This window comes from Cupressus sempervirens, chromosome 9, assembly GCF_028749045.1.
Source record: "Cupressus sempervirens isolate cs-2001-9-10 chromosome 9, ASM2874904v1, whole genome shotgun sequence".
Taxonomy (NCBI): Eukaryota; Viridiplantae; Streptophyta; class Pinopsida; order Cupressales; family Cupressaceae; genus Cupressus; species Cupressus sempervirens.
Window position 1 is genome coordinate 436,224,694 of NC_143126.1, and position 12,455 is coordinate 436,237,148.

Here is a 12,455-nt window from a genome sequence, read left to right on the forward strand (position 1 = left end):
AGGTGATCACTGCAATTCAAGGAATCTCATTCAGCAAACCAAAGTTGGAGATCAGACATCAGCCACTGATTCATTCTAACAAGTGCATTAGTCATATCCTTTCACTAGGTGAACTTAACAGTCTTTTGCTAAATCTCTTAACAGAGTACATACTTTACTGTATGTTTGTAGATCCTCTAACAAGGTGGATCTAATAGTCCTTATTGCTCCTAACATGGCAGATCACCAGAAGTGGTCAATTGTAAGCCTTAACAGGCCAACTTTATACTGCAATACTAAAGCTTGTGGGTATCATCCTCCCCCCAGTTTTACTTTTTTGAAAAAGTGTTATGAATGTTATTGCTTTCATTCTTTCATGCATGCAATTATGTTACATCCCAAATCTTGCCCTAATTTTTAATTTGATGATAAATGTTGGTTTTACGAATTATTTATTTTTTTGATCATATGAAATGAGTTAGTTAATTATATACGTTGTACCAACTAATAATGAATTATTTCTTTTATGATCATGTGAAATGAGTTAGTTATTATAGATGTTGATGAGGTAACCAGTACTCTATAATTGTCATTAGATGATTAACAATTGTTTGATTTGAATTAACGATCAATATATTTTGAATTTATATGTTGGCGAGAATGTTTTGCTTGGGTGATTGCAGGATAAAATTGAAGAGGGGGAAGCATTGCTAAACGGGATCATCGGAATGGGATAGTCGTTTGGTTCAATCATCAGGATCGACAGGTATGACCTAAGACTCCCTTGGAAAGGATACGAGGACTTGACCACAAGTTACATTACAAGACCGCGTGAGCTATTAGGAAAACAGTATAATAAAAAAAACATAAAATAATCTAATTTAAATATAATTCATATTTTTAAGGATTTATTATTAAATTTTTCTTATTCCATCATTATAATAAACACTTAAATATGAACAAATGTATATAAAAATGATATGGCACCAATAAATTATAATTAAATAATCTAATGATGTCACCTCATCCTTATACACACATGAATGTATACAAGAGCATATTATATTAATAAAATAAGCTCGTAACCTTTCAACTTCTTATTTCTTTCCCTCCTCATTTCTCCACCTTTCAATTCGAAATGAGTTTTGAATTCGATGGGATATCTTGGAAACTAAAAGTAGTCGAAGAGTCATAGCTAGCCTTTAAGGCAACCCGTGAACAAACCAAGTCGTATCTCTCTTCCTTTCTATTATTGATACAATTCTTACAAGCATATGAAATTGGTCTCGCCAACTTTCCATTCCATTTGCAATCTGATTATCCATTCATTCCACCAATACTCAGTTGTCTGTGAACCTAGTCTCAAACACGCGGGTGTGGTTATTGCTGACAAGAGTTTCGGATGAGACAAGAGAAGTGCATTCTAATTTTATTTTTTGCCAAGAACACAGGTCACCTTTTACATCGTATTCCATATTATTGAGGTTTTCATCTCTGAATTTTAAACCGACTACAGTCAACTTGTGTTATGTTATGTATGTAAAGAAATTGAACATTGTTTTGTTAATTAGAAGAGAAACCATCTATGCAACAGTAGGGAACTATCGTGTAGTCTGATCTCACAAGTTGTCATCGTTGGATTATAAGCCAAATGCACAAGCACCCACTTTACTCTACCAATAGTCTACTGCAATTCTTGAGTGATTGAGATCATTAATTCTACCACTATATACTAGAAACAACTTTTGGGGTCGAATTAAACTGTAAAAAGTGTTGATAACAATATTTCATAAACATGATGTTATAATGATCAGAATTATTCATGAGATTATAAACACCGAGGAATTCACCAATAAAAAGCAATGAAATGGTGAAGAAGTGTATCAAAATATTAGAAAGCCCAAACACCGAGGAATTCACCGACAAAGAAGCCATGAAGGTGGAGAGGTGTAATTTTAAATAGAATGGTTATAAACTTCAAGCACCTAGGATTCACCGGCAAAGAAGCCATGAATGGTGAAGAGATGGAGATAACCTGCAAAAATCAAGAACGAAATCAGATATAAATAACTATGTAATGAAAAACATATAATAGCTCATGCGTGTCCTGTTAATAAAATCTATTGTCAAGTTGAGCGGTGAAGATCGAGTTTATGAACCCAAATTGAAATCCTTGGCCAAGGTAGTTATAGGCATATGTGCCAATCATGAGATCTTTTTTTTTTTCTATAAGCTTCAATTATTTAGGAATAACTAATGGGGTACTCAAACCACTGGGTAGCTCGGATGGCCGGACTTAAGAACATCCCAAGCCTGATCCCGATGTAGGGAGGGTCGTTCTATTAAGTTAGGATGTGTGGAGATAAGTATAGTACGAGGTTGGGAGGTTAAACCTATGTGAATGCTTCTCCTCTCAACAATGTCGAGGCTTGAACAACATGTTAAAGGGATTCCTCGATATGTGTATGTTATTTTTTGCATTTTAACCTCTTAAATCCATTTAAGAATAATTAGATAGTTTAGTTTTTTAATAGCATAAATTAAATGAACTGTATTAGTTGATAGTCATTACCTTATTTTCAGCTGAATATGTTACCAGTTAGTAATAGTTAGAATGTTAGCAATGTATTCATTTATTTATTTCGTTATATCAGCTGAATAAGAATTACAGTTAGAATAGAAATAGTTACTTTATCCTAGTTAAATTCACTTAATGGAAATCATTGTCATGTGAAATGGAATCAGTTATTAAATCAAATTATTAGGTGTTTTAAATTTGTATGAAAATTCGTTTGTTACAAATTAGATCAGAATAATATATGAAGGATTAATTGGTGAAGTGAGTTAAAGTTTTATTCGTTCCTGATTCACCTTTCCCCTCTCAGTAACCTAGCCTACCTTATATTTCCGACAAGGAGAGTCAATCTCATCCTATTTTGGAATAATTTCCGAAATAAAGAATCAACTATCATTGATTGGAAATAAAGTTGAAGATCAAGAATTATCCATAATAGCACTTAGAGGGCTACCTATATCAAGGGAAGCATTTATCCAAGTTGTCAGCAAACCTTCAATAACAACCATTGATCAACTTTAAAATGATTGCACCTCAGAAGAATCAAGACTAATTTCTAGACAGATCAGTTCAAACGAAGACGAGAAAATAAAACTTCTTTCTCAATCTCTAGTAACAAAGCGAAAATGAGGAAATTTAAACATAGAAGGAAGAAAAATGACCAAAGAAAAAGAAACAATAATCACAATAGGAAAGACTTCTCCACAGTTCAATGTTCTAAGTGTGAGAAATTTGGACACACTTACAAATTCTGTCCAGAAACGGAAAAATTCTAGCCACCATAGACGAAACTAAAAAGGACGAGAATCTATTATTCTACTTAGTTGTATCAAGGGAGATGAATTCCAATGAAAATGTGTGGATAATCGATAGTGGTGCATCTCGTCACATAACAGGATTCAAAGGTAAGTTTGAAACTTTTCAAAATTATCTCACTGAAGGAGTCACCATTGGAGACAACTCCACCTATCCAGAAAAAGGAATTGGGACTTGTTCTCTACAACTAAGAATTGGTATCACTCTACGATTGAAAGAAGTTCTCTTTGTACCTGGCATAAAGAGGAATCTAGTATCCATCTCGAGACTTGCAAATGAAGTGTATCATGTTACGTTTAATGAAGACAAAGTGTTTTAATAGCCTAAATATTCTAACATTAAGAATGCTATCACCATAGGTCTAGAGATGGAACTCTATATAAGCTATGTCATTTTCATGTAATTTGACTTCACCTTTTCACCAAAGATAAATATAAAGTTCATTATCCCTCTTCCATTTTGCATTTCCATCTCTCAAAATACACCCACACCTTCATGAGAAAATACATGTTTTCCATTTTCCACATCTTTCCATTCTTCACATCTCATCCGTTATCCGCACTTGCATGTAAAATCTCATCCTCCATCCGCATTCACATCTCATCTCATCTTTCACCCCTTGTTACATGTTGCATTTACATATAATTCACTTTATGTGTACTGACATCCAGAGAACCAATTTTTCCTGAAGGTCACACTTTTAATGTCAAAAGCTGTCATTTGTACACATTACCACGTGCCAAGCACTTTACTTCAAAAGAAAAAGTTAAAGGTGTTGTTAGAACTTTGTTCTGAGTTTACATCCGGACACCATCGAGAAGGTTTTCAAAGTATCAGAGGGTCCAATTTGTGTTGATCTACAAAGGAGAATTCACAACAACTTGAGTGAGAAAAGCTAGATCACATCAAGTTTTCAAATAACAACGAACAATTCATCAAAGCCAAGAGCTTACCAAAAGACGCAACACCATGGTTATCAAGGTGAATGCAACGGTATAAAATACAGGAACTCCCAATCCTATGATCGTCTAAGATACCATTGTCAAGTACAAGGCCCTTCATAACAATCCCTAAGATTGTTTCCTTCTCATCTGTTTTACTTCTTCTTTCATGTTTGTAGTTGGAGAGGATACATTGCATGAAAAGGTGTAATTACATGTAATGCGAGTTATATGTATGTAAAAAGATGTAATGCAGGTTGCATGTGCAATTGCATGTAACCCTATAATTTCTCTTCTAGTTAGACTAGGTCAAAATTGGTTGAGTTGCTCCCACTTTTTCCTCCAACTTTTTCTCGACTCTTGTGCCTATATAAAGGAGTGTCCCTTCATTGTAAAATCATCATTATCTTTATGTAAGAGAGCTCTAAAGAAATTGTCCCAACAGAACTTTGTTTGTGTAAGCACTTTTTTTTTTTAGAGAAAGTGAATGCAAAGGAGCATTTGAGACTTAACTTTGATTAAGTGAGACTGTTACTTGTATGAGTTATAAGCTTTGTCTATAATTCATCTAAATTACCTCTGATTCATGTTATCTTGTGTTTTGGGTAATTGTATCTTGTGAATTGAATATAAAATAGTTAAGAAGCAATTGGAGCCAGAGCTTGCACCAGGAGCAATTGTGGAAGTATATAGCTAGAAGCTTTGTTTGTAGCCTATACTTCTTTCTTAATTCACAAAATAGTTAAGTTATTCTTACTTTTAAGAGTCTTTGTGCCCTAATTCTAAAGCTTTTACATAAAGCAATACGACCGGACATAGTGCCAAACTAGTACATTTTTGAGCTAGCCTTTGAATTAGTGAAGGTTTATTAGTATCACTGTTTCCAACTCTTGAAAGAGGTGTAGTTAGAGATTCGCCCTGCCCATTACTCACTCCATGAGCAAGTGGATTTTTTCTTGAAAGATAAGAAGGATATTGGTAACACCCATTTTATAAAATCTCTCGACTTCTTGCTTACCTTGAGTTGATCCAAGGAACAGTAAGAAGAGGGAGCCTTCCCTTTAAGGTAGGAGAGACTCTGTCTCACACGTTGTGGCTGCTCATCCTATTTTGCAACTGGAATTTTACCCAAAACTGTCAGTTGCAAAATATCTACCCAACAAAATGTTTGAAAATTGCAGCAATTGAAGATTATAAAGTTGGATTGCATCAGGTTGATGATATTTAGGAATGCCAATATATAAAGGATGGGGACATCACAGTACGGCACAAGGGTTGCACTTATTTAAGTGAGCCTGCCAAATAGACAACATGGACCAATGGATATGATCAACATGCAATGAATTTATTATAAATGTTGTGTAATGTATGAGATAAGTGATAGTCCTAAAGAAAGGCTTAATTGGACATTCAATGCACAATAGGGAATGCAAAGTAGTTGACATTTGTGCCTCCCTACAGGAATTCAAGCTTCAGTGCACTGCGAAGTCTGGTTCAGTTCAAACTCCCTCAAAATTCTGCCACTGTTAGGTCAATTTGCTAAAAAAATTCTCAGGACTTGATAAGTGATTTGCAAGAAAATTGGAAGACTTTTAATTTGGACAAAGCAACTCAGAACGAATTTTGGGCAAATTTGACTAAGAACTTCATTTTCATGGACTTTTTCATAAAGTCTTTTTTTGCCAACTTAGGTCTATTCCACCCTCCAACGCTAAAAGTGACCACTGAAAAGATCAAAAAGGTCATTTTAAATGTCGTGCATTTGTGAATGAAAAGAAAAATGTCTTCCCTCCATTGCTAAACTTTTATTAATATATGTGGTGGTACATTATAGCATGGTGGCGTATCAACTTATTTGTTGCTGCATGTGTGTGTGTAGACACACACACAAATATATATATATCGCACCCAAAACGAATCCCAACCCAACCAAAAAAAATGGATGAATTTTGAACCCTTATCCATACCTGAATCTGAACCAGCAACTTAGGATTTAGATACTAGGGGGAAATTATTCACTATCAAACTAACATGCACCATGTAATAATGCACTAAAAGCTTTGCCACAAAATAAACTAGTATGAAAAACAAACAAGGCTAGTGTACAGTGAACACTAGAATTTAGCATATGCTTTCAGTTATGTTTCAATCAGCCAGAACAAGGGGCTACATAAGCTTTAAAAGTGTCTTTAGAACAATGGAAGTTCCACATTCAATTCTATGGAGTAATCCCAGCTTATAATACAAAAACTTTGAGAACTATCAGCAGGAGACCAATATCACCCATTTCCTACATGTTGATTTCTTCCTAATTCGGATTCAATACAAAAGGAAAAATTTTGGGCCTTCATGCAATTGTAAAATAAATAAAGAGAACATCCTTTTTCTGTAATCCATAGCACACATATATGTAGTGCAAAGTGTTCTAAAATATTTGACATGCCCTTGATGGAAACCTGTCTTAAGCACCAAGATTCCTCACATACTTTCATGCCTTGTTTGGAAAGAATTTACAACTACAAAATTCAGCAAAAAAATATTTTAATCACCTCCACTAACTCTCCTACTGACATTACTTTATCCAATATTATTCCAACGGTTGTGCTCCTTTTACCTACACAAACCATTCAAAAAATGAGTCCTACTGCAAATAAGTGAATTTCCAGGTCACGTCACCTACAGAAATTTAGCTTTTGCCTAACAAATTGTAAAGGGAAAATCTCTTCGAGACTTACATTGAAACAAAGAAAGTTGACACTCTCAGAAATGCCATACCTCTTCTACATTTAGATCCTGGAACCATTATTGCACCATCAAGATCAACAGAAATTCTAGTAGTCATCTGTAATGTCATAGGAATATCTGCAACATTCTTTGCATCCATATCCTCTTCCGGAGCCTGTACACTAATCTTTTCAGATAAACATGAAGACCTAAAAGAGAAAGAGCCATGCATAGACTGCCCAGGAGACCAGAAATCCGCTCGAGCGTAGCCTAAACTGTTTGCAGCTGACTGTACCCACTTTGTGACCATTTGATCCTACATATAGTACAATGAAACACAAGTTCACTGCAACCAATTACTAAAAATATATCAAGAACACAATCTCTACGTAAAATCTATTGAAGAAAACAAAGAACTTCAAATCACAGCACATATTTCCTGTAGGGGTTATTATCCTGACAAGAACTAAACTTCGCTAATAGTCTATACACAATCTTTTCAAGACTTGAAATAAGCCCAAACGGAAATATTAAAATAAATATTAAGTAACGAAAAAAACTAAGGGTTTCTCAAGGATATATCAGCAATATCATTTAAATTGATATATTTTTAAATTATTTTACAACAATAACATCACCAGTTGTTCAATCCTCACTACAGAATGAATCCATTTATTGTTTACTATTTTCATAGTGTTCTGGACCTACTGATGTGATCTAACTTTTAATAATTGGGACAGCATAAAACATATAAATATTAATTAAGTTAGCTCATTTTCTTAATACTTTCATTCAATCTTCTCTGACTTAACATATAGACTGTAGCAGCAGGTAATCGGCCTATTTCTTTTGATTACTGATAATGAAATATCAATGACATCAGAATCCACCACCTATTAAACTGCTGCCAGTACTAACAGATTTGCAGATATGTTCTAACATAAGAATACAAGTAAGGAGATTTACGCTCTACCTAAATCACTAAAATACTAAAGACCGTAATTGTTCAAGCAAAATGGCCATGCAATCTCTCTTAGCCAATTTCTTGGCAAACCCTTATGTTTTAAGAATTTTTCTTTGAAGGTGCTTAAAGCTGTTTTCCAACCACTAACAAGTTATTTTGGAAACAATGCAACCCTTCAGTTTCATGCTTATACGTGGAGATTTTGTTGGTACTGCCAACGTCCTCTATGTAGAGCACTTGAACTAAAGTGTACTTCATCAATTTCAGTCTAGAGTACCACCAGTTATTGTTTATTTCCAACCTTCCAAACTCAAGAGATTTACTGTAGGCAGGTTTGTGTTGTAAGCCATGACAGTTTATCCTCAAAGCTGGTTCATGACAACGAACTCCCATATTCTATGGTTCATTTTAAAAAGGCCCTTCGAGTTGTAATGGTGAGTTTTTGCACTGCTCTGCACTTTCTTATCAGCTTACACATGATTTCAGATTCTGATCTGCGAATGAGATGGATGATTTCATTGGTCAAACAAATCAATATCATGGATGTGAAGTGATCATAGAGGTGACTTGATCTGGTAGTGCTAGAACAAGACAAGTAACAATTACCTTCCTCGGTCTATCAAAAGTGTGTTCAGCCTCATCTAGACACATCTAAGCTTTCCTTTCTTAGCATGATTTGTAAGAGGTGCATCAAGTTGTGAAAGTCAAACCCCTTCACAACCATCTTGGATCCTAATATAGTCGCATAGACCATAGAATCCCCTCAACTCTAATAAAATTTTGGCAGGGGTAAATCCAAAATGGATTGTATCTTCTCTTGATGGGCTTTGAATCCATTTGCACCAATCACACATTCTAAATAAAGAATCCTTGACAATCCAAACTTGTAACTAGAAGTTTTCGAAAATTGGAACTCTACCTCTGTGAAGCCCAATGCCTTATCAAGGTGCCTAATATTATCCTCCCATGTCTTTTTAATGATTTGTCGCTTCAGTACGATTAGTCCAATCTATAAAATCAAATTCATATTTGATCTAATGATCTTGAGAAATTGATATCTATCCTCCTATATTCTGATCAAAATAAATGATAAACATATTACATGATTAATAATTATTAAGTTAGACACACATGTCTATATATATTTAATAATGTTCACATATATTGAATATATATATGCTAAGTCAAAAGGTTCGAGTTCGAATTCAAGTTTGACAACTATGAAGTTTGAATTAAGTTCAACAAGTCAAAAAATTTGAATAAAAAATTGATAGTAAATTTGCCTCATGTAATTTTCAAAAAATACAAGCATATGTTATTTATTATTATATGTTTGACTTTATTGCAAGGAACTTCTCAATTCAAAACTACAAAAGAAAATATTTCTTCAAGTCTGACAATATATCCAATATATAATCAAAATAGTTTGTGATTACAAAATAGATTTCAAATCATTACAAAAAAAGAAATCACATTTATAAGATATAAGCCATACGAAACATGTGAAAACATGATTACAAAGTTCTTTTGCCATCCAAAAGATAGATCGGCATTTTATACTTGAGAACTTCAAAATAGCCCAAGATTATCAAAAGTACAAAGATAGATTTTGTCAAAATGTTATAGTCAAAAGTCAATACTATAAAACTTCAAAAAAGCTCCAAGTCATCAAGAGCACTTGGCTGTTATGCTGTAGAGTCATCATCAGTGTCACTACTCAGCTCATCATCCAAGAAGTCAAGATCCTCTAGAGGTCCAGTGGCCATGTCTTCTGAAATTCCCTTTTGTGAAGAAGATGTGGAGTCCTTTGCTGATTTGTTCATGACCAATTTCAAATTTCTGCAAGCAAAGACAAGATCACCCAACTTTCTAGACAGCAGCTTGTTCCTCTTTTTAGAATGAATGTGGTCAAAACCACTCCAGCTCCTCTCACATGCTGATGAACTTGCACCCTGACTCAATACTCTATGGCAAAGCGTGGTAGTTCAGGAGTCTATGCCCCATAGCTCATCCACCATCGATACCCAGTTCCCTCAACTTGTGGCATGTCATATTGTGTTGCTTCTATTCCAAACATCCCTTATGCTTTCTTGTATCTCCAACATTAGTCTCTGATCAGAGTTGTAGTGTCTCGATCTCGTTATACTTGCCAATGGCATCATAAAGCCTTGCCATAATTTCACTGTCACTTTGTCTATCAATACGAAATAACTTGGGCTCCAAGTAGCAAGTTGCTGCATGTAGAGGTGTGTGCATCATTTTCCACCTGAAATCAATTGCCTCCCATATCTCCATGTACTTTGCTTCCACATTTCCCAGTGCTCTCTAAATAAACTCTTTACAATGGTCCATGCTTTCATAAAGCATGCCAAGGCAAGGAGAGTCGCCATCCACCATACGAAGAACATGAACAATTTGACCACATATGCTCAAAACCTTTGATCCACTTTCCCAAAAAATGTTGTTTAAAATGATTTTCTCTATGTTCTCCCCCTTAGCACTTTTAGAAAGTGTTGTATTTTCCCACTCACTAGAACAAACCACATATCTCAAAACTGTTTTTTCTTCAATTACTCTCCTCAATGCGATATAGAATAAAGCAAACCTTGTGTCATAAGGCCTCAACAACTCTCTAGATGCATGTTGCTTGTAAAGACTCAATGTGACATGATGGTTTCTAAAGAAATTTGCAACTGCTTTCCCTCTATAAATTGCTTCATGTATCAATGGGAACTTGCCCAAGTCATGAAGCAACAAATCCAAACAGTGGGCTGCACATGGGCTCCAATAAATTTGTGGGTACTTCTCTACAATCAATTTCCCAACTCCCACACAATTCGTTGCATTATCAGTAACCACCTGAACCACATTTTCCACCCTACTTCAATAATGGCTTCTTCTAGTATCTGAAAAATATACTCTAAAGTTTTCTTTTGATTGATCATGTCAATCACTTTCAAGAACATAAGTGTAATGTTCCTCTTCCAAACCTTACTGTTTGTCTAAATCTGGAGGGGGAAATGTCTATTCCACATAGTGGAGCAAGTGGTGTGCGATGGAATGACTTTGTCATACAGGGGAATGGATATGCCTGGAATGTGAATGTCATACAGAAGAATGTATATGCCTGTACAAAAGATTGGAATGTCATATGGTGGATTTGGAGGATGGCAGCAGATAGAACATTGAGATGGAAGATTGCTGATGGAAGTTGGCAGATAGAAGATGGAAGATGGTAGATGGAAGATAGATGGAAGTTGGCAAGTGGAAGTTGATAGATTGAATATGGTAGATGGAAGTTGGGAGATGCAAGATGGCAGATGGAAGTTGGCAGATGGAAGATGGCAAATGGAAGTTTACGGATAGAAGTTGACGGATGGAAGATGGCATATGGAAGTTGGGAGATGGAAGATGGCAGATGGAAGTTGGCAGATGGAAGATGGAGGTTGCAAGATGGATGTTGGAAGTAAGGTTACAAATGGGGATGGAAGTTGGTGGATGGAAGATGGTTGATGGAAGTTGGTGGATGGAAGATGGTGGATGGAAGATGGGAGATGGAAGATGGTGGTGGAAGTTGGAAGATGGGAGATGGAAGATGGAAAATAGTAGATGGAACATGAAAGTTGCAAGATAGAAGTTGAGAGATGGAAGACGGCGGGTTGAAGTTGGCAGATGGAAGGTGGATGTCGCAAGATGGAAGATGGCAGATGCAAGTTGGAAGTAAGGTGGCAGAGGGAAGTTGGCGGATGGAAGTTGGTGGATGGAAGATGGCAGTGGATGCTGGAAGATGGAAGATGGCAGATGGAAGGAGTATGGAAAGAGGTGTACGAAGAGATGGAGGCAAAGATACGGAGGGAGGTTGATGGAGGAGTACGTAGGGTATTCTACGAAAATTGGAAAGAGAATACAAACTCATGTACAAATAATATTAGAACACAACTCCATCAAATAAATGCCAAGCATGAATAGATATTGAATGCCAATATTCTCCAACTAATACTCACAGATAAAGATGGCACTCCGATTTGCCAAATCCAAGCAAAGTATTACAAGCAATGGAATAGGGTGAGGGTTGAATCCCACCAAAACCGGAAAGCCAAATACGAAAGATCATTTGTTGTACTAACTACCAACGTTCCCCTTTGAGATTTGTGACATGGCTTAACTGCCTCCTGTATTCTATAAGTCTAGTGCTTGTATCAGGCATTAATAGGTCGATCTTTTGGTGCAACGACAACCTAGCTTGTAACAAGTGGTATCAAAGCCTGGTCACCAATTTGAATCTCCTCAGGTAACGTTGAGGAGGTAATTGTTGGACTAACTGCCAACAATCCCCTTTGAGATTTGTGACATGGCTTCACCACCTCTTGTCTTCTATAAGTCTAGTAGTTGTATCGGGCATTTATAGGTCGATCTTTTTGTGCAACGACAACCCTAGCTTGTAACATCTTTCACT

General features: G+C 35.7%; 1 protein-coding gene across 1 annotated transcript in view; it reads right to left on the reverse strand.

Annotated features, from left to right (window-relative positions):
• LOC149539170 (uncharacterized) overlaps positions 1–12,455 on the reverse strand; it is a 350,582-nt gene that overhangs the window by 160,756 nt on the left and 177,371 nt on the right. The window contains exons 6-7 of the mRNA XM_089800496.1: positions 7,087–7,351; positions 6,861–6,925 (exon numbers count right to left, since the gene is read on the reverse strand). Coding sequence (XP_089656622.1) covers positions 6,861–6,925; positions 7,087–7,351 — 330 coding nt within the window. The remainder of the gene's footprint in view (positions 1–6,860; positions 6,926–7,086; positions 7,352–12,455) is intronic.